The sequence below is a fragment of the Struthio camelus genome, chromosome 11, assembly GCF_040807025.1.
Source record: "Struthio camelus isolate bStrCam1 chromosome 11, bStrCam1.hap1, whole genome shotgun sequence".
In the NCBI taxonomy this organism is placed as follows: Eukaryota; Metazoa; Chordata; class Aves; order Struthioniformes; family Struthionidae; genus Struthio; species Struthio camelus.
The window spans coordinates 27,886,443-27,913,159 of NC_090952.1; the positions used below are offsets into that span (position 1 = coordinate 27,886,443).

The window sequence follows — 26,717 nt, forward strand, 5'->3', positions numbered from 1 at the left end:
CCAGTGCCCGTCACCCATCTTTTTTTTTTTTTTTTCCCTCTTAACTTTAATGTTTATACTTCATCTTTCCCGCTGTCATCAATTCCACCACCGGGGGGAAAAAAAAAAAAGATGCTGAGACATTATCTATTAGTGGTTAACTGATGAGATGCAAACTCTAACTAAAATAAAGCTGGCACCTTCCTCCTCATCCCGAGCAGTGCGAGGAGCGGAGGAGCCCGGGGAGGCCACTCTGAGGACACATAGTAAGCACGAAGGTGCGTTTCCAGGAGGAGGAACCTGTTGTGGTGCCAAGGGCAATCAGGAAGGCTTTGTCCTCTCCAGCGATGTGCTGTGGTGTAAGCCGCAGCGGATGGAGGCTGCGCTCCAGCTGTGCGAGCAAGCGAAGCGGCCTCCTGCCCTAAATCCCCATTGCAGCAGCACGAACGTTTGGGGGTGAGGAAGCTATCTCTTGTGGTTGCAAGGCTCAATCTCATAAAGCACTTGAGATTTTTCTGAGAAAAAGGAGGCATAGCTGAGTAGAGCACATTCCTGATCCGCATGAGTTTTAAGTGCCTGCCTATTTTTGCAGTGACTTGGACTGTTTCAGCTAAAGCCTTTAAACACGTAAGGCCCTCAGGGCAGAAACACGTCAGGTTGTGCAGCACCCTGTACTTTCACAGGCTTTCAAAACTATTGCTTCCTCTGACATATGTTTGGCCCCAAAAGCCTAGCATCTGAGGGGGATGCACAAGCAGCACTTGGTGGGTTCAGGTGGCTGCGTGCCGGGTCTCCGAAGCAAGGTTCGGGGTAGCCGGCAGGACTCCAACTGCAGTGCTTCTGAGCTTGCATCGGCACGCAAGAGAAGGGGGAGTGCAGCGCATGGTGTGGCGGGCTCGGTGCTCCAGCCCACATCACTGCACACGTAGCCCAAGCTGTCGGGCCACAGTTTGCTCGTGAGAGTTGTGGCAGTTGGAGGTGTTAGGCAGTCGGCGAACGTCCACGTTGTGCTGTGTACAGACAGGTGGGGAGAAGGCAGAGTGCCGTGGCCGAGTGCTGCAGCTCTCTTTGGGTTCTTGACTTGTATCGTGGGTTAGAATATCGCTCTGGCCACGTTACAGAGAGAGATGACGTTGATGGCTCCCCCTCCTGAAGGCAGCGCTGGCCTGCCAGGTGGCAGCCTCTGCTCTGCCTGGGTTGCTTTGTGCTGTTGTTCCCTGCCTTTGGTGGTGGCAAACAGATCATCTGCCTCTTCCAGAGATTCTGCTGTAGCAAGGAAGGCTGGTTACTACAGGTGTAGGTAAACACACTTCCATACCTGCTCCCCTTTCCCTGTGTTATAAGTGTCGGTATTTACCTTTAGAAGGGTTTTGAGATAAAAGATGCCACAAATAACTCTACAGACGCCATCTCTACAATGTGGTTTCCTTCTTTAAAGCAACCCTGTCATGGTTGAATAAGACTTTGGTGGGAGGACCTGTGTAAACAGAAGTAGCCAGAAAAGTGCTGTGCTCATCTTGCAAAAGGCGGTTGCTGAAAAACTTGTGTGACTGTGCTTGCTCCCGCAGTCTTGGAAGTAAGAGTAAGCGAGTAGCATGCTGGGCTGGAGTCTCCATCCTTGGAGATACTCAAAAGCCATCTGGACACAGTGCTGAGCAATGTGCTCTAGGTGACCCTGTTTGACCGAGGGGTTGGACAAAATGATCTCCAGAGGTCCCTTCCAACTTCGACCGTTCTGAGATTGGGTGGTTTGCAGGTTCCTGTGGCATGCTGGAGGAGTGCCGCCTCCCAGCTGAGGCAGGGGAGGATTCACAGCAAAGGCACTGGGTGCTCCCGGGCTGGGGCAATGGGTGCGGGCTGTCTCTTGCTGGTGCCTTGCCAGTTCTGTCTGCAAGGAGCCTCATAAACCGGCTCCTGCATCTCCCTTGCGCTGCGCTGCATCTGTGAGTGCCTGGCCCTGGCTGCTAGGCAAGTAGCCGGCGGCCACAGGGGAGGCAGCCAGAGGGCACTTACCAGCTCTGTGCACCCTCCCAGCCCCAACGGTGCCGGGGGGGAGGACAGGCTCTGAGGGCGCTCTGCCCTCTCTGGATCAGGCTGTGTCACCGGCTTGCTTGCACCTCAAGAGCTGGCTTATACCTGCTGGAGCTGTCTGAAGTAGGTGTTTAAATAGGTTATTACTTCAAGCAACAGCCATCGTCCTTCCTGATGCTTTACCAGTCTGCCGTATCCTAATTTAAGTTGTCTAATACAGCACATGTATCACACTGCGTCTCAAAATGCTTTATTATGCAGATGCCAGTCACAGTTTTCATCGTTAAAGTTGAATTTCATTTTGATTCCCCCCTTACTTTTAAAAGAGGGAAATCAAATTCTTTGTTATAGATGAAGAATACAGCAGATACTCCCCCAAATTACAGCATATGCTCCTAGGGCACAATGAATTTCCTGATAAATTTAACGGCAGATCTGTTCATTCTTTCCAGTTAACATTAATTTAAAGATGTGTCCTTGTAAAGACAAGTCACCTTGTGTCAGAGTGTAATTTTTTTTGCCTTCAGTGGTACCTCTGAATCAAAATTTCCCATGTATAAAACTTGCTCTAGTGGTGTACACAGACTACTTCTGGAAATGTTTGGGTGCTTTGTTTTCTCTGCTGCTGTTGTGATAAATGTTTTTCGCTTCCTTCTTTTGAAGGCGATTTGGAGACTTTCTGGGAGAACTGTCCTCTTAGATAGTGGGGACCATTTTCAGTCTTCTGTAGGATGGTAGTTACAAGCCATTGCTTGTGACAAAACAAAATTTTAGGTGAAAAATCTTGATGTATACTGAAGAGTTCAGAGAGCAATGAAAGATATTTTGACGATGCACACCCCAGGAGTTTCTTATCATTGCTAATGCTGTACACCCTTTTAACTCAGAAGCAGCCCTCCTGCTGGAGAGGGAGTAAACTAAGGGGGAAATGGAGGAGAAAAAATCAGGGAAATTGAAGGACAAAGGGTAAATGTGTATGCACGCAGGAATGTTGCTGGCAGGAAGCAGCAGTTGGAGGGTGCGCATTGTCTAGGCTGCGGTGGTCTGTGATGCAAAGCAGATACAAGCCTTGTCGTCCTAATCAGCATGTCCTACTGGGAGAGGGGACTGTGGGGGGAACTGGGAAAGCTGCTCTTAAGAGCATATCCAAAAGCCCTTCTTGGAACTGTGTTATTTGCATGTAGTGAGAAGCGCTGCCTGCCCTAGCTGATACTAATTTCTTGCGTGCTGTTCACGTATGAAACTTGAAAAATGTTCCTAGACTAATTCCCAGGCAGAAAACTGTGTGCTTATGAAGTTAAGGCTGAATGTTCATGGAAGAAAATCGGTTTATAATTTTATCCTCAAAATAAATAAAACAAACATAGGCCTTGGTTCTGAGTCATATAAGATTAAGAAGTGCCAATAGGATATAGTGTTTAGATGTTCCCAGCTGCGTTCCTGTGACTGCTTCATGCTCCCTCCCCATGTTTTTCCAGTCCTCCTATACTTAAAAATCAACTTGACCTTAACCAAGACCGCAAGGACTATTATGCCATAAATGCTGGTTGATGTCATGTGAACTGATAGGTTTGCAATCATTGCAAATGCCCCATTGGCCAAAGCAGCTGTGATGGCTCTCGTGGTGCTGAGATGGAAGGTGGATAGGAGCCTTCTTTGCTTGCCCTGGAATTGCAAGACATCTGCTTTACTTGTTTGTGGCTTCCTGTTTGGCATCTCTTGGGCAGGAGGGAGCCAGCAGAGGCTGAAGGAGGGAATTTGAGTCACTTGGGAGTTCTTTGCCAGAAAACGTCTGACTCAGCCCAACTGTGGAGAAATGAATGTGGGATTCAGCTGCCTCTTAGGGTGGGAACCTGTGAGTGAGCATGCAAGTGTTTACTTGCGCTGCATGTCTGTGGCCTCTCACAGGGTGGGGATGGTGAGCAAGGGGAGGGAGGGGCAGGGGCTTCTCTGCATCTTCTACTAAATGTCTCCTGGGATTGCATCAGGGCTTAGGTAGTGGGTGGGGGAAGCCTTTATTGCGTGTAACGCTTTGGAAATGGTATTTTGGCAAACAGCCAGGTGACCTACTTGGTAATGTAAAGGCAAAGCACGGCTCACTTGCCAGAAACGCTGGGGCTGGAGTGGGGTTGCACCACTCGCTTTGCAAGTGGCTGCAAACGAGCACGATAAAGTTGTTCTGCTGCCTGCCATTGTTCTCGGTGTTTGGTCTTTGCAGGCCGAGAGCTTGGTCATTTAGGAGTTAAGTTCCCTGCTTCTTTTATGAAGTTACTGTATAGCCTTGTTCCAGAAGTCATGACTTTTATGAAACTTAATTACTTCCCGCAAGCTTACATGGCAAAGGTGCAGCTAGTGAGCTGATGCGTGCTGCTGGTATCGAAATTGGAAAGATCCTATTTCCCCTTTCAGCCTGGAGCCCTGGTGGAAGCGGTGGCTTCCTTTGGACCTGACAGGTACCTCCGGAGCTGTAGCTGACAAGTTCCTACTTGTGCTTGAGGCTGAGTCGTAGCTCTTCCTGCGTGTGACCTGGCAGGAAGGATTGGGCAGATAACACATCTGAGTTAAACCCCTGAGTCTGGGGGGTGCCTAAAAGGCAATATTACCTGCTGTCCCTGTGTCTTGCCTCATCTTGTTGAGCTGGGTGAGGGCAAGAGCTGGAGCTACTCCACTCTGACCCACTGGGCTAGAAAAGAGAGGCAGATGATGTCTGTCCTGGCTGTCTCTTCCTGTACTACAGCTTAACCTGAACTTTGGAGTCCTTGCCAAGGGCATCAGGGTGTGTGTGTGGGCTTGGGCTCCATCTCCTGTGCCTGCCTTCTTGGAGCCTGCCTGCTGTGTAAATCTGGAGCTCGTGCAGTGAGAGGCCTGAAGCCTGGACTGCTTGGGTTCTGGTTTCAGCTCCTTGGCTTCTTGCTAAGACTTGTATGAGAGCCACGGAGCAGGTTGGTCTTGTATGTTTGATCTTGTTTCCTTGGTGCCTGTGCAGCTGCCTCTGGGGAGAAGAGGACCTAGTGGCTCTGTTCCCCAGGAGCTGAGTGTGATTAGTGTTGGAACAGGGTCACGCAGGGACTGGTAGTGTCTGAGAGAAGAGGAGGAGAGCTGTAGATGTACGTCCTATCGAGGCACGCACTCTTCAGTCTTCACAGTGCCTAAATTACATCAGGGACCTGCAGCAGAGATAGCTTTGCAGTAATAGTCGTTCCCACGCTCTCTTCTATGAAGAATGCATTATGTTGCTTACATCAAAGTAGATACTCTGCTGCTTCCCTCCTTGTTGCCCCAGTCCTCTACTTCACAATGAAAAAATACCAGAGTATTACTTTACAATAATGAAATCTGAATGTTAATTATCAGCATACTGCCTTCCTTCCCTTCCCTTAGTAATGCCCTGCCTTCCAGCCCCAAATAGCTTTCATCCCTCCTTGCTCTTCTCCATCCGGTCCTCCCACGCTCCTGGGCATACCATCGAGCTGTGGCAACTGCTGTGTTGGTAAAAGTTCTCCTGCTAGATACCCATGGAATTCCTGCCCTTAAATGGAAGGGGAAAGAAAGTAACTGGGGTGTGGACGGGATCCCTCCCCGCTCTTTGGTTGTCAGGACTTCTCCCTGTGCCAAGTCATCTCCTGTCGCTGCAGGAGGCTCATGACCTAGGTGTCAAGCGTGGCAGCTTGGGCAGAGCTGTGCTGTTCCCAAAGAGCCCGGGCTGCAACAGGCTGTTTTAGTGAGGAGAGCAATAGGAAGATGCAATTCCCTTACAGGCCGGTGCTGCTTGCTAGCTCGTGTTATTTCCAGCTGTGGGCCTGGGGAAGGGTAATCGCCTTCGTAGCAGCAGGAAGGCTGGCAAGCGGGAATGAACCGAGGGAGCCCCTTTTTCCTGTTGATCAGCAGCCTGCACTGACCCCTTGCGCATCCAGGGGTGGTGAAGGAAGAGGAGAACTTTCTTCTTGTATCAAAAAACATTTTGTGGAAGGAAAACAGCAGGGTTTCCGCCTGAGACAAATCGCGTAGCGTAGAAAGCGGGGTTCGGCACGAGGTGAAATGCGTGGGTGTTGCGCGAGCCGTGCGGTTGTTGCCCGCGTAGTTCTCTTGCCGTGTTTGAATGCATAGACAACTAACATCTTGCCCTCTCTCCTCTCCTTCCAGATTCATGACTGGGAAAGGGCTGGTCATCTACCCGGAGATTGGGGATAAACTGGACATTATCTGCCCCAAGGCGGAGCCGTCCAAGCCTTACGAATATTACAAGCTGTACCTGGTGAAGAAGGACCAGGCAGATGCCTGCAGCACTGTCATGGATCCCAACGTGCTGGTGACTTGCAACCGGCCCGAGCAGGAGATTCGCTTCACTATCAAGTTTCAGGAGTTCAGCCCCAACTACATGGGCCTGGAATTCAAAAGACAGCAAGATTACTTCATTACATGTGAGTCGCCCTCTTCCTCGCCGCCCAGCTGGCAGTCCCCGGGGTCTGGAAGATGGGGCGTTGTGCGGGCTTCGCTGGGCGCAGGCGCGCTGCGCGGCAGGAGGGTGCACCCGCCGCCCGCGGGAGGGCTGCGCCGGCGGCCTGGAGAGTGTCGCCAGGCACTTGCTGCTGACTTGGCTGGTGCTAATAGCTGACACGTATGGAAAATATTTCCCTGCTGGATGGGAGAGGGGAGAAGGGGGAGGGTGGCTGGTGCGAGGGGAAGAATGTGCCGCTGGCCGAGTGGATTGCTAGCCCTTATCTAGCCAGCGTACCGTGCTCCTGGCTGTCCCTGCCCCGCTGCCCCCGACCCTGTCCTCACTCAGCTATAGGAGCGGGGAATGCTTTCTCCAGTTCAGATTAGACCGGCCCTGCAGGAGGAATGGATTTCTCCATATCCGAAGCTTTTTCACTGTGTTGGAGCTTATATTTGATACCGGCTTCTGCGTTTAGAGGTTATATGGGGCCTTTCTTCTAGGACTTACCCTGGAACTGGGAAGATCTTGATGTAACAGTAGGAACCTGGCATAACAGTGACAAATTGGGTGACTGAGCACTGGACCAGGTTGCCCCGAGAGGTAGTGGAGTTTCCTTCCCTGGAGGTATTCAAAACCCACCTGGACACGATCCTGGCCAATGTGCTCTAGAGGACCCTGCTTGAGCAGGGTGGTTGGACTAGATGATCTCCAGAGGTCCCTTCCAACCCCAACCCATCTGTGATCCTGTGAAATTAACTGCTCGGTGCCGCTTCGAGGCAGCCGCGAAGGCAAAGCGTGCTGCCCCTGTGGAGCAAGCCTTGCAGTTGAAAGCAGCTATCGTTGCTGGGAGAAATACCCCCGCCCGTGAGCCTGTCGAGGTCTAGGCGGCTATACAATCCTGCGTGCTGGCCTGTACCTGCTGTGTTTCTCTTTATAGCTTCGCTTTGTCGAAGGGAGAGGGGAGGGATGGCTGCGTTTTCTCGGAGCGTGCGGCCCTTGCGTGCGGGAGACCAGCCGTAGGGACGCGCCTGCCTCGCCGCGGCTCGGCGGGGTGGTGGAGGAAGGAGACGGCCCGCGGCGTGCCCCGCTCGGCGCGGAAGCGGGGCGAGCGCGGTGCCTCCGGCAGGCCAGCGCCCTGCGAGGACCTTCCCCGCAGCCAGCGCGGCTAGGCTGAGGCTCGGCGCGCGCCCTGCTAGCTCGCTGCTTTTCCTCTTCCCTCCCCACCCGTGGTTTCGCCTGAGCCTCGCTGTTGCCGCTTGACTCGGCGCATCGCGGGCTAACCTGCCAGCGAAGCAGCAGGGAAAGGGCACGGTGCCTCCGCCACGGCTCATCTGTCACCGCCTGCCTCCGCGGCTCCCTCGGTGCTCGCTCGCTGTCACAGACCGGCCGCAGACCGGCCCGTGCACGGCCCGGCGCGGGGGCCAGCCGGCGGGGCGAGAGCCGAGCGCTGAGACGTGGGATCTGGCGCGTTTTTGTCGGCAAACAATCTGTTCTAGCCTGAAATCTTTGCCGGTTTAGGGGCGGCCAGGGCCTTGCAGGCAGCTCGTAGCTGAAGGCGCAGCGGCCGCTTCGGCGCAGCGACCCTCCGCGGGGCCGAGCGATGCTGCCAGCCTGTGTGGTTTTCCCTAGCTGAGCCACATCTGGAGCTCGAGGCGTCGGTGTTTTTGCTGCCGCATAAACTGAGTAAACCTGGTACCTGGAAAAAGGCTGAACTTGTCTACAGGTCAGTGGTGAGCCGAGCCTTAGCTCTTCAGCAGTAACTTGCAGTTAGCTATTGCTGGTGCTTGGCTTGAGCGCAGGTCGGTCAAGGGACTTGGAGCGGTTTCTAACCCAAACGGGTCTCTGGTCACCTGCTGGCAGCCGGCGTCTCTGCAGCACGGGGGACGGCTCGGGCGACCCGGGACGGCTGTGCCATCTCTCCGAGCGCTGCCGTGGCTCGTTCCCCCTCGCTGCCTGGTTTTGCAAGAGGACAGGCCGGCAGCTCCCTGCCCGGCATTGCCGTGGTGCGCGGGAAGCTCGGGGCTGGAGCGCCGGGGTGGAGCTGGTGCCGCTGGCGGTGCCCACCTCGCAAGCGAGCATGCGGTGCCCCCGCGGGGCGGTGGGGAGAGATGGCGAGGCGCTGAATGCAAAGCAACACATCCGCCCGCCGTGTTTTGGGCGCACGCCGAGGAGCCCACGGTGGCCGTCCCCTCCGCGGCGGGGGCGAGCAGACACGCGTTGCGCTGCTGGAGGTGATGCCGACGGGAACGGGCTCCGGTCTTGCGCTGCGCCCCCGGCACCACGACCAGTCCCGTCCTGCCGCCGGCATGAGCCCGCCGGCTCCTGCCCCGAGAACAAACCCTGCAAGACGCACGCGTTCCCCAAAACGAGCTCGGGAGTCTAACCGCAAACGGGGAAAGAGAACTGCTTTGATTTCCTCGGTCGGCTGTGAAGCTGATGGGAAGAAGCTCTGGTGGTGGTGGCGGACGGGGTGTGCGGGAGGGCGCTTTCTCCTTTTGGGCAGAGCAGGCTCGGCCGTAGCTTTTGGAGGCTCCGGCTTTCACGAGTTAAGGAGCTACTTGGCGTTTCCCAGGAGAGCTCGTTGCTCAAGGTAATGGGTTGCCTGTAGCTTCCAGCAGCGTTCTCAGCAGCAGCTGATAACGGGCGCTGCAGCGGATAGACGCGGCTCCTGGCGGCGCCGAGCGGCAGCCGTCGCCGCTCCTGCGCCCGCGCTCCCCGGCTGCAGCCTCAGCCCGCTGCCCTGACTCTGCCGCCTGGATGGCTTTAAAATCCTGGCTCTGCATTCAGTCGGGGGTTAGGCGGAGGCTCTTAAACTGATTGCGTTTTGTATCTAACTGGTGCTTTTGTTTCTGCCTTGTAAAAGCCCAGTCATTTTTGTGCAGCCTGTCTCCTGTCCTAGCCTTTCTCTCTCCTTGCACGGGAAGACGACCAGAAGTGCTTTTTTGATTCTGCTACCAGTAACTTGAATCTTGTATAAAAGTTTTGCCAATATTTTTAAAGAAATCCTCTTTTCATTCCAAGGTGGGGGAATCTCCCTGGAGACCGTCATGAGATCCTAGTTAACCGCGGTTCCCTGGCCTGTCTCCTGTTGCCCAGTACAGTACTCTGCGCTGAGCTCGCACAGGCAGATGCCGAGCGTGGTGCTCAGCTGCGCTGTGCCCTGTGCAAGCGAGCGCTCGCCCTCCGCTTCGGACTCGGGTGCAAGGTTGGTGCCCAGCAGGCTCCTTCCTCCCATCTCCGGTGCCTCGTTGCCCCGATGGCCCCGGCAGCGGTGGGGACGGGGCACCTGGGGAGAGATGAGGAGTCTGGGAGTGCCCTCTGCCTGCCACCGCTCGGCCCCTGTCTCAAACCGTTTCTGACTTTAATTTCTCTTGACTTCCCTGCGCTTTGAAGCAGGCCTCCTCGGCTCTTGGATTGTGCAACTGCTGCGAGCTGAACTTTGGCCCCTGGGTGGGCTGAAGATGCTCCTGTGATCTGGCCATACCCACTGCCGAGAAACCCCAGGAGCTCTTTCTGCCAAGAAATAAAATAGCCAAAAAAACAAAGTCAAAAGTCTCCTGAGCAGACCACCCACGTGCTGTCCTTCCCCCCGCAAGCTTGCCTTGACACACAAAAGGTTTTTTCTTCCTTTTCATTTGCTGGCGGCTCTAAGCCTTGGGGAAGCTGTGCTCAAACGGAAAGGAGCACGGACAGCAGCATGACGTGTGCCGCTTGGCCGCTGGCTTCCCGAGGCCAGCTGGAAAACCGCGCTGCTGGAGCGCGCGCGCTTCCTGGGGCTCATCCTCATTCAGCGGCTGCTCCCTCGCCTCACCCCGCGCCGTCGCGTTGGATATGCCAAGCTTCGTTTAGGGCCACTTTAATCACATAGGGACACTGCCTCAGCCCTCAGCTTAGGCAGCTTTAGCAATGAAAAAGCCTTTTGAAAGCAAACGTAACCTCTCTGCCTCCTCTCTGAATCCTTGCACCAAGCCCTTCAGTGCCAGCTGAAGGCTTTCACTTAAAAGCATGTTTTCTCCCAGGGCTGGACAGGGAGAGATGAGTCCTCTTCCTAAGCCTTTTCGTAGAGAGAGAGATGCGAGAGTCCTTGGCTGCAAGTCCATGCTGGAGTCAAAGGCTCGGTGGGGCCACCGTCAGCTTGCGGGGCTGTCCGCGGGCTTCGGACACCATCTCTGGCATGGCCTGGACAGGAGCACGAGTTGGGAGTTAGGGAGTTGAGCGTTTTGCTCCCATGTTGATCTAAGAGCGCTTCAGTCAGCAGACTTGAGTTCAGGGGAGTCCTTGGTTTCTCCCCTCTTTGGTAGAAATAGAGGATTTAACCTTTCAGCTCCTGCAAGCGTATGGTGCATGTCTGGCACCTGGTGCATGCAGGGGAAGTTGCTTTAACCAGAAACCCTTTGTCCCCTGGAGTGCTATACACTCCGTGCAGAGTCGTTCCTGCTTGCATAGAGCAGTCACATGCAAAACCGTTCTCACTCTTCATAGTTGTAAGCTGGTCTTTCTAGCAGATGGTGTTTGGAGAAGAGTTAGCTTTGTAGTTGGGCTTTCTTTAGAAGGAGCTTTCTGTACCAGCTTGGGGTGCACAAGCAAGAAGTGGATCTATCTGAACGTGCGTTTTGTAGAGTCTTCTCCTAGCTCATGGTGACTGTCTCCTGGGGTGCGGTGGTAAGCTAGTTTTGCTTCGGGTCAGGAGGAAGATCTTCACGCAGTTGTGATCTGCGACGAGGCAGATTTTACACCACCAGAAGATGGAGTGAAATATGTAGCGTTCTTTCTCCTGCGGAGTTCCTCCTGCTCTGTTGTATGGGAGGTAGGAGGCTGACATTTAGCAGGGACAGATTTTTTTTTTTTTTAAATCCAGTGAAAATGCTCTTTTGGGGCTTCACCTGCAAAGCACAAAGCCAAGCCCTTGGGCAGTCTGCTGAAGAGGTAAATGAAGGCTTTCGGATAGTTTTTATTTGGAGAGCTGTATGCATGGGGGTGAATGCTGTTGCTGTTCTCCGGGTCAGCAGTGAGGTTTGTGTTTGCAGTGTCGGTATCAAAAGTTTCTTACTTATTAACAGGCGTGCACTTACTCCTGCCTACATGCTTACAGAGCTATTGAAGAATCTGGTTGCTTATGAATAGTTGAAATGGGAGGGAAGACTGTGTCTGACTGCTTAAAAATAAATCATCCGATTGCTTTTTGGGATACCTAGAGGAAAAAGCTATAGAAAGAATGACATTGACCCTGAAGAATGTTTTCTGAAGTGCGCTGTCCTAGAGGTCTTGGCATAGTTCCTGCTTCCCACCTGCAGATCATCTACTCTGTGGTCTGAAAGCCTGATCATCAAAAAAAAAAAAAAAAATCTGCTCAGCCTTAATTTTTCCCTGTTGCCTGTGATTTGCTCTGCTTTCTTGCATCTCCTTGTCCCACTCAAATAGCCTTCCTCCCCCTCTCTGGTGCCTGCGCTCTTAAGATGCTTGTGGGCAGTTATGGCTTCCCCATCACTTACACACTTAGCCAGCCATACAGGTTTAGCGCTCTTAACCTCCCTTCATAATTCACTCCAGCTCTTAATTGTGTTTGCTGCTATTCTTTGAACTTGCTCCAGTTTTACTATCTCTGGTAATGAGGTGCCTAGATAGAGATATATGAATCCAGATGTACTGGCACCAGAACTGCATGAGGAGGAACTCCCAGCTCTGCTCCCCGGGATGCAGTAGCTCTGGATGCTGTCCAAAAATGTACTCGCTGCTTCTGGTGCCATATTGCTTTGGCAGGGAGATGGCTTAGAAGACGTGTTTCCTCAACCTAACACTTATTTTATCCTTGGACATGTTTATCTAATTTGTTTTCTATCATCGTCACAACAGTATTTTGATGATGATGATGGTCCCTACAGTCCTTTCTGTGTTTAATTGGGTGCAGAAGAGTAAAGGTCCTGAAGCCAAGCCTCATTCAACCTTTTAATACTCTCCAGGTAGTTATTTATAATTCCAGGCAGACAGTTGAGGGGCAGTGTGCTGTCCAAGAAGTATTGTTCTGTTTTTTCAGACAGGATCTCTTGCGTACCCCTTTGTGAAGTCCCTGTGTTTGACCTCAGCCATATGAACCACCCCACCCAATCTAGTATTATTTAGTGCAGCTAATAAATAGCCTTCTTTCTCTTCAGATTCATTTGATGAAAATGCTAAAATAAAAGTGAGGCCCCAGTAGGTATTTGCCTCATAAATCTAATACGTTTGCTGTTTATTGTTACTCTTCAAGTTCTTCAATCACTTTTGACGTAATAATGTTCATAATCCAACCTAACTTTTTTTGGCAGCAGGATTTAGCAAGACCAGATATATTACAAAAAGAGTGTTTCTTTAAACCCCTTGTTTTACATTTCTGTTTTTGGCTGCAATTAGACTTATCTGGCAAGAATTACTTGTAACCCATTGCTGCCTCTACGATGTGGGTTTCATCTATGGGCCTTTCTTCCTCAGCATTTTTCTGTAGCTTGAACTTTAATGTGAGAAGGGGGTCACATGTGCCAAGTGGCTGAATTCTCTCCTTTTTTTTTTTTTTTTAACGATTTTTTTTTTTGAGGCATGTTGCCATACTTGCTTTTCTTGCTATACTTATGCCTCTCCAGCTTCTGACTCTTCAGGAATAGTTGCCATTGGTTTAGAAAGTCTTTAGTCAATGCCAGCTATGAGTAGGAGCATGTGTGAGAGTGTTTGTGGAGCTGCTTGAATAATTTAGTCCTTTCTGCAGTCCTGATATTTAGTAATTTCCTCTTTCATTCCTTCTATCCTAACTAATGCAGCATTGGCTGTGCCTCTCTTCCTGAAGTGTTGCTGTATCTGATGTAATGTTATCTGCATATCTACGTTAAGGGGAGAGGACTCCTGTTCTGGGTGCCAGTCGTAACCCCCAGGGAGGGACTTGTCAGCAAGCCAGGTCCTGGCTTGGTTTCTTTGCTGTTCCCATTTGAATGTGGCCACTTTAATGTACTCTTCATTTTCCATCCCACAACTTGTTTGGTGAAGAAGAGTTGAAAGCAAAAGTGCTTTTTGATGCCATAATGAGAGCTATGAACTTTGCTGATAAAAACCCAGTTAACCAGCTTCCTCGTTCTTCACCCAAATGGGTTGGTGCTCCGCAAATGCGGAACATCCTTGTCCTGGGGACTTGCAACATGCCTTTGAAGGCGTTGAAAGTCTGGGTGAAACAAAGCCATCCAAAGCACTGGTGACATAATTGTCTGGTTTCACAGATTAGCTTCTCTTCACTGATACGTGGGGCTGAAGGGAACTCTGAGGCCACCTCTGTTTTTTTTCCCCCTGTGTCTGTTGAGACTTGGGAGTCTCCTAGTATCAGTGACTGCGGTTGGAGCTTGTTCTCATCCCCTAACCGGTGAGCTGGTAGCTGGAAGACTGCATCGGTGTAGTTTTCTATACTTGCCATTTTGACCACTTTCTGTGTAACTGTGGCAGAGTGGAAGCCTGTAGTGGCTACAACATCCATCGGAGACACTGCGTTAATACATCGATGGTTAACGCATGCCATGCCTTGTGCAGTTGCACCCAGCTAACTCCACTAAAGCAAGCGTTGACGCGTCTGCATGAGTTGCAGAGGTCGCAACAGGACACGCGTGTCGTGTTGGTGGGCCTCGGCCATGGCCTTTCCCATCCCACTAGGAGCTGCGGTAGGGTGGTGCAGGAGAGACGGGTCGTGAGATGTCTCCAGCTTGACTCCCCGCAGGAGGTGCTGCGAATGACGTGTGGGAGCTCGCAGGCCTGCGTTAAAGACAAACGGGCCTCTAACAGTGTCTGTCTCAGAACTTCAAAGCCCATGCGCTGGACATGTCAAACCCAAATAATGGCCGTTAGACAACACACGGTTACTTGTCTTCGACGCTTGTCTGAAGACCGTGACCAGAGTAAATGCGATTTTGTTGAGCCCTGTCCCTTAAGCCTCTGCCTCTTTTCTCTTCTTCTCCTCCCTCCTGACCTTTTCGGCTCAGAGTTGTCCCCGTACAGCCCCTGGCAGCTGATCTCATAGCTCAGCCTTTCATGGCCCTAATAGGGATGAAAAGCCCTATCAGAAAGGGCCTGTGTCCCTGCACCCAACCAGGAGGTAAATACCGAGGACTTTGATCTGCTCCTGGGCGCAGGGGGAGGGGAGGCCCTGCCCGGGGCAAAGGGCAGAGCAGCAGGATAATGGTACCAGTTTAACTCTGTGGCTGCTGGCAGCCCCACTGGCTCCTCGGGGCTGTGCCTCACGCCGACCTACCCCTCCGGAGCTGCTCTCCCGGGACACCTGCGTGGCTGCCACCGGGTGGGAGATTCCCTCTTCCTTGACCTGCCTCGCTGGCTTCGGCACCTGTTTAACGCGTGGCGCTCCCGGGAAGCGAGAGGGCCTGCAGCACGGGATGCAACCGGGTGGGCTGCAGCAAGCCGGTGCTGCATAGGCTCCATCCTCTTCACCCTGCTGGACGGCTTGCCTCCGCTTTCAGGCGGTGTTTCCAAGAGTGCCGAACCGCATGCCTGGCTCTTGCATGACTCTTGTGCGTCTCAGAAGAAAGTTGTTCCCTTTGCTGCCCTTATGACAGGGACAAAACTAAAGCGATCAGTTTTATTTTGTGGCATCAGCTGAGATGCGCTCTGAGCCCTCGCAACTCGTTTCCTGCCTTCACCCCTGTGCTCTTCCTCCCCAGCTTTCCTGTCCTGCTTTCCCTTCCCAGCACATCTGGAACGAGAGTGCAGGGACCTAAGAAAACTTTCAGAGCTGCAAATGCAGCATCGTTTATGGTTGTAGTTGTGCCTTGTGGGCTTTTCACTAGTAGCACAAGGAAGGTGCTTTAATGTGAAAATTTGGAGGCGCCCTTCTCTATCCCAGGCTATGTGGGAGGGAGCTGGTTGGATCCTTCAGAGGACTTCAGCTCTGCAGTAGTACTGGTGCCCTCCCGAGAGCTTCCTCAGTAACACTGGAAAACCTTTAAAGCATGACTCCTTTTCGACCAAACTTTTAATAAGCAATTTGTAGGTTTGAGGAAGCCTTCAGCTTGAAAATCTGGGGAGAGGAAAAAAAAAAATCCCAACATACAGTAGTGTCTGGGAAGGGTGTGCAATAATAAGCAAAAGGGTCTCCTTCCTTTGGTATTTTTTTCATATAACTGCTTCTTCATCAAGACCCTCTCCCCCATGCTCTTGTCCTGGGATCCCCATTGTAGGGTCTTCATTTTAACTGTTTCTGTACCTACAATTGTTTCTGGTCTCCAGGGAGCCGGCAGAAGGTCATCAGAGGAACTCAACTGAGTGTATCCGAATGGGACTCGCCTCAGTAGGAGACCTTTTGACGGAGCTGTCTGTGTAGCCAAAAGGGAGCCTTTTGCTTGTCAGGCAGCTGAAGAGTTAGGTACCTGGGAAGTTGCAAATGCCAAACGTTTAGCTTCCTATGAAGTTGCTCAGTTGTGATGGCTGACACCCTTCCCCCGGCACTCGCACAGGCAAAGGGTGGGAGTTTTTTCTGGTGTGTAGCCTTTGGTTTTTCGGCCATGGGGCATGTCTCTAGTTCCTTGGTCTTGGATGCGTAACCTTAACTCTGACCCGTGAGTCCTCGTGTGGGAAGGCTGCATTTTGTAGCTTCCACGGCAAGTTGGTCTGCTGGGTGCTGGCAGAGGATTTCTGTTCTGAGCTGCGGGTGTTTAGACAAGTGCCCGATGGTGATGTTGCAGCTAAGAGCATATTGTGGGTCTCCAAGAAGTGTTGCCACACTGGGACTGTGAGCCATGCAGTGTGCAAGTGCGTTTGATGTGAGGGTTAACGAATCATGATACATAGCCCTTTTCCATCTCCTTTTAATTTCTAGGATCTGGGTTTTGACATCCTCTCAAAATGGCCTATATGTGCTAGTTGAGGATTGCCCCGTTTTGTGCTGTGCGTTTAAAAGCTTGCCTTTCTGGGGAGAATTAGTTTTAGTTGCTATTTGAAGTTTCTTTGCCCTAGGAGTGATGATTTTTCTGTTGCTGCTGTGTAATGACTGTGCTCTTTGATCCCGCCTTGCAGCACAGCGCTGGTATTAACACAGTTAATTGAGTTCCAGTTATGGCGATGCTGCTCTGTGCAGAACAGCCAGGCTGATGGAGCGGTGGGTGAAGGGCTCCTGCACGGCACGGGTGAGCTGGTGGCGGTCCCTCTGTGCAAGCTGGGTGCTGTGGAGTCAGCCCTGGTTTGGGCTAGTCCTCAGTCTATTTAGGTGCTTATTTAGCTCACGTGGGAAATCTCCAAACCTTGTAACTCAAGGAATTCCCAGTGAACATTAAGTCCGTGTGTCGGTGTCCTCTTGGAGCAGAGCGCTCAGACCATCCTCCTGAGTCCTACTGGGCCTAGAAGATAACGTGTTGGCTTTGAGGGCTCCGCTCCTGTAGCGTGGGTGCTCCTCATGCTTACTCAGCCGGGGAGCCACATGTTGTGGGTGTTGCCACACGGCGCGTTGTGCCAGGCATGTTAGTAAGGTGTTATCGAGCTACTGCGCTAGCTGACACGGGATGAAGTGTTGCGAGATTTCTGAGTCATCTGTTGATCCTGCTCCACCCTTGGGATCGATCTGGGCTTGCTTCCAGCAGTGCAAGGATTAATACCCCATCACATTGTGAGCCTCATGGTCGCTCAGCTCAGAGCAGATAAAACACCTGGTGTGTGCCCAGCCATAGAGTGCCTCCCCTCTCCCCACAAAATAAAAAAAAAAAAAAAAAGTATAAAAGGTATTTGGGCTCATTCCTGTCCTGGTTGTGGGGTTATTTGCCTCTGTGCTCTGGCCAGGAATTGCACCAATGTAAACGGCGCTGCTGCCAAGGGATTCCTGATGTTTATGCAAAGTTTACCTTTGAATTGTAGCAAGGTTTCCTCCTGGCTGTCCCACAATGCGGCCTAAACTCCCGTCCCTCCCTGATGCTGAACACCCTGCATGTCTTCAGACGCTCTCCCTTACTTGTCGCTTAGCCAAGCCAGGCAGATTTAACTTTTAGAAAATTTGCACGTAAATCAGCCTCTCCAGTCCCTGATAACTTTGCTTGTTCTCTGAACTGCCTCCAGTTTGGTGTCTTTGTAGCGATGACGTAGCCGGAGCGAACGCCGGTGCCGCAGCTGCGGGCTCGGAGGGGAGCGTTGCTTGTGGTGGGGCGTCTGCACCTCCCTCCGGGCAGGCTTTCACACGGCAGAGCGTGCGAGGAGCGGGAGTTAGCCCGACTGGGGGATTGACGCTGTCCCCTCGCGAGTCCCTTTCCATTCCCTTAATAACAGATTTCTTATTCAGAGTCACAGATGTTTTGCTACCTAACCAAAGAGATTTACACCCTGTTAAAACTCAATAAGTGCTTTCCTCCTCTGCTGGTCCCAGTGGGACCCACAAATGACTCTGGCAGAGCATCAGGTGGAGAATTACGTGGCACTTTGTTCTGATATGTGGGTAACTGTTTGGGGCTACTACAGAGTTTTTGCAAATAATCTTTCTGTTGTATCGACACTGTCCTTTTTTGGAAGTGGAAACGGACTTTAAGTCAAAGGCTTTATTTTGTGCCCTGGTCCCACCAGAGCTGTGAAGTAAATGAACTTGCACAGTGCTCCTAGGCGCCGGCAGGGGTAGGGAATAGGGATTTCTCAAAGCTTTTCTATAGGGACTTCTCAATAGTGTTTGATGCCAAAGGGCTTGCGACAGAGTACGCGATCAGTGGTCTTGCAGCTGGTAAGAGAAGTCCTTTCTGGCCTTGATGAGGTTACCTGTGAAGTAGCTGTGGCTCTTAATTATAGTGCTAATTGGGACTGGTTATAACTTTTCCATCAAAAAGCTGTTTTTATGGGAAACTAAGCTTTCAGTTAAATATTGCTTGTGTTATCTTTCTCCATGCAATATTTCAGTGTTTGCTCATTGTTCTCCTTCCTCCCAAAATGCACTCTAGATAGCCCCAAACCAGTACTTAGATCTGGGAACGGTGCTGTAGTGCATGAGAATTAACATAGGTGCGTGATGTCCTCCTCCTTTATTTACCTGGCTTGTAGCGTAGATGATAGCTTCTGGCCGGGCCAGAGAGGCGGCCTGCGTGTCGGGGGGAGAAGGAAAGCGGAAGGCACCTGAGCTGCAGCTCCCACAAGCAGATCTGAGGCTAGTGCAGCGTTATGGTTGAAGAAGTAAATGTGCAAGTCAGAAAATTAAGAAACTAATATTTTGTTGTAAAATTAACTCTGCCGCATTGAACACATTACACAGTTTGTGGTTTGCGTATAAAAGTGGAACGAGTGTCGAATGAAGGTGAGAGCTGAACAGAGCGCTGTGATAAGCATACCTTGTTTAGGAGATTGATGCTGTTCCCACGTGTTTTCCTAGTTTGTGCACTTTCTTAGCCTACCATTCATTGTAGGACCTGAGCTTTGCAAATATAACTGACCATCCTTTATAAAAAAATGAGGCTGACTTATTTTTATTGTTTTCATGAATATTTCTAGAAGCGTATTTGAAGCTTGCGATTTTCAAGACACTGCAGGATGTCTTTGCGGTTCGAAGCAAAAAATTCAGGCTAGAAAGTCCGAGTTCCCAAAGGTATCTAACACGATCTGTCTTTCATATTCACGCTGGCTTACTACCGTTTGCCTCGTGCCATGGAGGAGCGCATCTGAAGCAAGAGAGAACATGCGTTACAAGGAACGAGAGGCCCGAGACCAGGCTCTTTAGGTAAATCTCCGATTTGCTAGGCTGTGTGGGAGTAAGTGTGCCTTGGCCCTTGCTTGTTGGGAAATGGACCAGAACAACAGAACAATCACTTCCTTCAGCGGTTAAAATTGTTAGGGTTTTGTGAAAACGCGAAATGGTTAAGTTATCCGATTCAGATTGGAATCAGCACCATTAGGTCACTTCCTCGTGCCTTGCTTGGAGACCAGAGCAGAGGTTGGCAGTATCTGCTTTCTCCCCGCCAGTGGAAGGATTCGATCTGATATTGCAGTTGGGAACAAAAGGCTGAAATCTAGGCTGGTGTCTCCTTTCCCAGCAGGCGGTAAGGTTTGTGTTCCCTTGGCGCTGCAGGCCTTTCCAAAGAGCAGCGTGCACTGGGCAGCTGGGCTAACCTGCCTCTCGGCGCGGCGCCCGCAGAGCGTGAAGCTGCGGTGGAGACGCGCCGCCCCAGCCAGCAGCGCGATCCCGCAGCGCAGCGGTGAGCAGACCAGCCCTGGGAAGTCCTACCAACACTTGCTGGGTTTCAGTCTTTGAGATTTTAGAAACTTTTTTTTTTTTTTTTTTTTTTTTTTTTTTGAGCCAGGTACTTCCAGGATTGAGCCAGCGTTAGCGTTTCCGCTGCCTGCCAGCCTGCGCTCGGGCGCCCCAGGGCTTTCCCGAAGGCTGTGGCGCTTCTGGATGCTGAAATCCCCTCCAAGACCCACTGCAATAAATAGTGCCTTTGTGTCAGCCGACAACTGGGATTGCCTTGCGTCCCCTCCCTGCCCGCAGCCCCGGCCCTGCTCAGCTAAACGTCTCCCTGCTTTCCCCCTCCGCTCCCGGACAGCTGGAGCCCGTGGAGGTGATGGCCAGGGCCGGCTCCGCTCTGCGCCCTGCTCCGTGCGGGGGGAGACGGCGAGGGTGTCTGCTTCAGCAGATGTGGCTGCGCCTGCAGGAGTTGGGTTTGGAGTTTGCTCCTCTGCTTATGGCTCTCGTCGTGCCAGGTGAAGCCATAAAAACAGCCTTTGCCTAAGGCTCCCAGCTGTTCCTAGAGGCTGATGCTGTCAGCAAAACCAGCGAGCTGCTCAGCAGCAAGCTGGAGGGAGCCGTTGAGGTTAGCGTGCTGCCCGCGTCTGTGGTCTGCACATGAAACGTTGATAGTGGGAGGCTCCTTCCTTGCTCTCGGGCATGCCCTGCAGGTTCGGCCGCCGGCTCTGCACCTCTCTCTTGTCTGTAGCTTCTGTTCATAATGCCCGCTTTGGAGTTAAATGCTGCAAAACCACTACCTGTTTTCCATCAGCTGGCTAAGGAGATCCGCTGAAGTTACCAGGGATCTGCTTGAAGCAGGATCAGTGCTGCAGTAAACCTTAGCACGCTGATGTGCCTGTTACCCAGCGCAAACTAGCATGGGTCCTAGTGCAAAAATCCCGCTCGTGTACTGCTGTTTCTCCAAATGCTGTTGTGTTGGTCTCGGTTTGGTTTGGTTTAAACTGCTGGGATACTTGTTCCCTCCCTCTGGAGGCAAAGGCTCAGATACATTAGCTCTGCACTTTCGGTTGCTTCAGTTATTTTCCCCTAACTAATATTTGCTGTACTGAGAAGCTGGCTGGCTGGTACTCGGGGCCTGCTGGGAAAAGCTGCACAGGAAGATTGAGGGCGAACCTCCAGGCATTAATCACTTGTTCCTCTTTCTACGCAACATGCTCGGGTTTTCCTTCTCGCAGCGCGCCTGCCGCCGTGGTCTATACGGGCAGATCACCGAGAGCAGATCGCTCGAAGGAGCCTCGAGCGCTGAAATCCCTGCAGGCCAAGGGACTGGTAAACCAATTACTGGGAAATAGCAATGGTTCATGATTGTTTTTAAAATCACAGCTTCTGAATTCCAGCAAACGCATGTTCTCCAGCAAACGTGTGTTGTTCTTAATGTGTGTGTGTGTGCGCGTATGGGAGACCCTGAACCTGGAGGAACAAAGACTAGGCAGTGAAGACTTGCAGTATTACTTTTAAAACTCAGGTTTGGGGGTTGTGATGCCTTTTGGCCTGGCTGGGGCAGCACTGGGAGACGGTGGGAGATGGCTCGAGCTCCGAGGATGCCGTGGGGGGAGGCGGACGCAGCGCTGGGCGCCGCTGGCGCTCGTGGTGCCGCAGCTGGTCCCGGGCAGGGGAAGGGACGGGCCCCGCTCACTCGCCGCCCGCTCTGCGGGACCGGGGCTGGACTGGTTTCCCCGCACCCATCGGGGGTTGCTGGGCCCCCTCTGCGGTGCAGCTGCCTCGGGATGGGCAGGTTGCTCGCAGGCTCGCTGGCAGCGTGCCGCCGCGGTGCTCTGATCCCCCGGCAGCCCCTGCTCGGACCCCCTGCGCTCGCTCTGGCAGGCGACCGAACAACTGTTTCTGATGTGGTGCAAAGCGCTGCGAGGAGAGGGTCGGGGCGGGAGGGCAGCGTGGCAGCCCGCCGCCCTTCGCTGCAGCTCAGGAAGGAAATAATAATACTAGTAATAACATGAGCATGGGCTGCGTGCCGGTGCCACTTCCCCGGCGCCCCGTGTGCCACCGCACTCCCCAGGCAGCCCCGAAGCTCCGTGCGCAGGGACGGCTCCGCTCGGTGACCTGGAAGCACCCGCGCGGATCCAGCCCCGGCGGGGGGGAGGCAGGTGCCCTGGCCAAAAGGGACTGAGTACTGATGCGATACCTGCACCGTGGTCCCGCGAGGGTGCAGATGGACTTGAAAGATGGTGCTAGGCGGAGAGGAGGAGAGTGAAGACGACCCAAGCCAGGTTTTCATTCCAGACCCTCCTACAGTTTGCATGTAGGTTTTGCCTAGGACTCTGCTGGCATAGCGGCCAAGTGCACGTGAGATGTAAGGGACATCTTCACGAGTGCACGCAGAGAGCCCCTGCCTGAGTCGAGGAGGGCTGCCAGCCTGGCATAGACACCCTGGCTGAGGATGGGTGACCTGAGCCTTGCACTGAGGCTGTGGGACCCCAGCTGCTTCTTAGGAGGGCTGGAGCCTGAGTCCGCTAGTCCCTGCCTTCCACAGCCCCTCTGCAGGTCCATAGGATGCATCTCCTGGAGCCTCCCGATGGTCTGCGGCGCTGAGCGCGGCACCGGCGAGGCGGCGCAGCTCGCTGCAGCGTGGTCCCAGGCTGCTGGCTGAGGTGCCTGCTTTGGGCTGAAATAAGCCCATGCAGGCAACGAGCAGTGAGCTACCTAGAAAAAAGGGGAGGAGGAGAGGAGAGAGGCATAACAAGGCGAAGGGGCCGGGTGGACTGAGGCGCAGGGTCTGGAGGACAGATGCACGGTAAAAGGCAGTTTTTGTTAATAAAAATGGAAATTTTTTTTAATAATGTAAAAAAGTTTCCCGCAGGACTGTATAACTTTTGCTGCTCCCCAGAGATTGCGCTGGGAAAGTCTTGATAGACTTGGCCAGCTGGGCTTGTGCTTTGCCGGGTGCCCAGTCCGGCGACGGTGCCTTTCCAGCGGGGCCGGGTTGGCTCTTTCTGCGAGCTGATGACTGAGGGTGTCTCTCTGCAAGGCGTAGTCCTGGCTCTCTTCCTCTCTGCGAGGAGGCCCGAGTCGCACCGCGCGCTCTGCCCCTCTCCGCAGTGGCTGAGGTCCCGTGGTCTCCTCCGGCTCCGCGTGCTGCACGCGCGCGGCCCCGGGAGGCAGCGGGCAGGCGGGCGGAGGGGAGGGCTGCACTGCTGCAGCTGCTCTGCCCATTAGCCATGAGATCAATAGGAGCTTAGTGTTGGGGAACCTACTTCTCGCGTCTTAGCATCTGGCCGGATAATGGGCTCTTTTCTTGGAGAGTAATTACCCGCAGGCTCCCCTTCGCGAGCTGCAAGACCACTTGTGTCTGAAGGGCCTCATGTTCCTGAGCTTAGAGCTTCTCTTAACCTTTCCGAGGTGGAAGCTCATCAGATCTTACATAAACCAGGAAAGCATGTCCCATATAGAAAAAGCTGAGGAAATTCATGTTATGGTAAGCAGAGGTCTTAAAGGAAGGCTATGAGATAAAATGTGGAAACTTGAATCTTTGATACTTCTGAGGATGAGGGAAGGATTACGGGGCCGGAGTCTATGCTGTATCCATGCAGCATTTGGCTGGAGCTGGGCTGTTGTACACAGATGGAAGAGTAATTAAGAATAATAAAAGGAAAGAGACTTGGATTTGCTACAGTCTCAGCACATTAATTGTGCTTTGGGGTCCAAATCATAACAGAGTCCTGCTAAAGGGAATCCAGAAGAGAAACCAAATGTCTTACTCTGTCCAAAGCTGACCGTTTAAGAGACCCTTGCCTTTATCTGCTGCCAGGTATTACTTCCAGAGTTTCAAATCTGCCAAAACCAAATTCTTTTTTTGAAATATTTTTAGGGGAAGAAGAAAAACTATAGTGACACTCTTTAAGTGCTAGTGGTGGGAAGGCCGAGCATGATGAATTGGAAATAAATACCTGAGAGAGCTCAAGAGAGAGCCTTGAGAAAGCACATAGTATTGCTTTGCTGTCGGAAATGGAAACATGAGGGTTATTTGGGCTCTTCTCTCTTCCCAGCAGAAGTATCTGTACCAGTTGGCTAGCGTGTGTTATCTGGACTGGTATTTAGCGTTTTATTGGTCTTGTGCCCAAGGATCGTGGTGAATGGTGCCAGCAAACTGCGGTCCTGCCTGTGCTTCCATGCAGGCTGAGCATCTCTTCTAAATTGACAAGCAATTACATGGTTAATAGTATCAATGTTAAATCCTCATCACTCAGCGGCCTGGGGCTTAATGCTTCATTAAGGCAAAGGCATCTAATAGCTCTCTAGGCTGGGAGCTGCGTTTTCTTTAAGGCCAAGTAGAAGTCGTTTGTCTAGAGGCTGCTTTTGTTCTCCCAGTCCTGCAGAGGAACTCCTGAGTCCCTCCAGAATCGAAGAAGATACAGGAAAATGCTTCTGCAGGCAGACTTGTTGTGGCTGCCCTGATCAAACCTTGCTAATGCAACGGAGCTGCGCCTGTGTCCGCGGGCTGCGGCTGCCTTCTCAGTGTGACTGCGCTGGTCTGTCTAACCTGGGTCCTCTCCTGGTGCTTTCCCAGGGGTGTAAACGTGACTCATGCAGAGTGGCCCTGCCCCAGGATCGCCTCCAGCCTCCAGCCCTGGGGGGTTTCTGAGCTGGAGGCTGCGTCTGCGCAGTTGTGTAATACCCGCCGCCGATGGACCAGCCCCTCGAGGCTTGTTTTCCTTCGTGTCCCTGCTGGTTCCTTGACAGCCTCCCCCGTACTCTCCAGCAACGAGTTGCACGTGGTCGATGCGGTGCGCTGGAAAGCGCTGCCCTTTGCTTTACATCTGCCTTTTCATATTCCACTGGATATCCCCAGTTCCCTCTTTATCTTCGTTCGTTGTTTTACAGCTCTGCCTTATGATATCATCCTGTGGTCATCTCCCCCCAGAGCCCACGCCTGAGTCTGATGTGTCCTCATCTGGAAGCCATTGCGTTTCTCTGGCCACCCCGCTCTTCTCCTGCTCGCTGCTTCTGCGGCTCTTTTTGGGCTGGAGGAGCTGGGCCTGCGTGTGTGGACGCCGCTTTGAGACGCAGGTGCTTTGTGGATTCATGCGGTTCTGCAGTTCTGCTTTGTTTTGCACTTGATTTCTTTCCTAGTCATTTCTAACTTTATCTTTGATACTGCGGTGACGTTTTCAGAAAACTACCCATAATGTCTCCGGCATCGAGTCTGAGCAGTAATTTTCTCATTGGAGCCTACTATTGTGTATATATATTTAACCTTTTCCTCCTGTGCGTTACTTTACGTTTGTTAGCGTTGAATTTCATCTGCCGTCTATAACCAGTAGCTCTGTACTCTGCAGCACTCGCACAGTTCTTCAGTTAGCTTAACAGTTACTATCACAAACGTTTTGGGATCGTTTGTGAGCTTCCCTTTCACTGCTTGCCATGTGCTGTCCAGATCGCTCATGTACGTTTTGAACAGCACAAGTCCCGAAGCAGATCTTATCCTGTGGCATTCTGCTGGTAAATCTTCCACCATTGTGAAAACAGGAAACAAAGCATGAGAAGGAACAGTCCATCTTGAACTGGTTATGCATCTGTGAGACGGCCTGTCCCTTCTATTCCGGCTTCGTTTTTAAGTGCGCTTGATGGAAGGACTTTTTCATCTGGAGTATCTCTATTTGCATGCTTGTCTTCCTCAAAGAATACTGATAAACTCAAGAGAGGACTTCTCGAAAGTTGCACCGTTTTATCTCCTGACACACAGAATTTATCCACGTATATACTAGCTCTGTGTGCTGTCCCTCAGCCAGTCCGCTGGTGCAGAAGTCTCTGCTGGTGTGCAGTTCCCAGAATTATGTTGGGAGTCGTCTTAAGACTAACACATTGCATGTCATTTTGTGTGATAGTTCAGCAACTTTGTATCTCTCTCCCCCCCCCCCCCCCCCCCCCGAAAACCCTTTCTGTTGATACATTGATTTGAAACACTTTATTTTGGGTGTTTCACCATTAGGAATGACGCTAATATGTAAACATCCTGTGCTGCTTTATAATGAATAGTGATGAAAATAATTTGTTTAGCTTTTGTGCGGTGCCCTTGCTCACTTAAGAGCTACTTCTGCCTGCTGATTGTTTATAGGGCCCTCCAAGGCTCGACCTGGCTTCCTGCTTCTGATGGCTTTGCAAAAGCTGTTATCCTTAGGTTTTATACCCTAAGTTCCTTCACAAAAATATTTTAGTTTTACTTAAATGTTTGCATAAACTTTCTAAAAGTTATACTCTCTCTTTTACTAATTTGGATGTGATTTTAACTTTTTGAAGTATGGTCTTTTATGCTGAAGTTCTTGCTTTGCTTTGGTTTTGGCCTATTCAGGATATATATAGAATTTAGTAGTGTATGTCTTTGTTCCAAGTCTTTGTTTCAAGAGGCTATCTCCATGGTTTTTGCAAACTTTTTACCCTTTTAGCTGTCCCTTTTCATGTTCCTTCACGTAGCTTCTTCATTTTTTTATGTGGTTCCCCTTTCAAAGCTACTTTTTGCCTTCGTAATTGTTATGACAGAATAAGAGAGACTTTTCCGTAGGCTTATTAAAGTCTGATGGGGAAAAGGACTCTCAGCTGAGTCCTCTTTAGTCCGTTCTTCATGTAGCACTTCTTCATGTTATTTGATCACTTGATATTTTTGTCCTGTCCTAATATAATGTTTACATAGTTATTTTGGAGAAAGTGAAGTCTCCATCCTGTTCTGCCTTTGCCGAATCTCTAATAGTCCCTAGCAGCTTTGTGGTAACTGGCATCGTGGACATGAGGAACGAAGACATGGACAGTGAGGAACCTTAATGCTGTATTTCAGGCTTTACATTTTACTTCATAGATACTGTGCAGGCCTTTTCCGTATAATTAGTTTGCTATCTTATTTATCGATCTTATAGATCTTTCACAGACTCTTTTTCACAGACGGGTTTGCCTTCCTCTGCTGTGTCGACGGGGATGATTGCTGCTGCTGGCAGAAGGTGCTGCTGCGGGGGACGGGATGTTGACAGCATGGCGACGCTGCACGTGGGGACAGACCCCTGCGCCTGTGCTGTGGAGGGAAGCGTGCGTAGATCCGGGTTG

At 51.7% G+C, this 26,717-nt stretch overlaps 1 protein-coding gene across 2 annotated transcripts in view; it reads left to right on the forward strand.

The window, feature by feature from the left end:
* EFNB1 (ephrin B1) overlaps window positions 1–26,717 on the forward strand; it is a 79,404-nt gene that overhangs the window by 41,494 nt on the left and 11,193 nt on the right. For both annotated transcript variants that reach the window (XR_011143431.1, XM_068956868.1), the window contains exon 2: window positions 6,154–6,431. Coding sequence is in view for 1 of the 2 variants with exons in the window: in XM_068956868.1 (XP_068812969.1) it covers window positions 6,154–6,431 (278 nt within the window). In the remaining variant the exon portion in view is untranslated. The remainder of the gene's footprint in view (window positions 1–6,153; window positions 6,432–26,717) is intronic.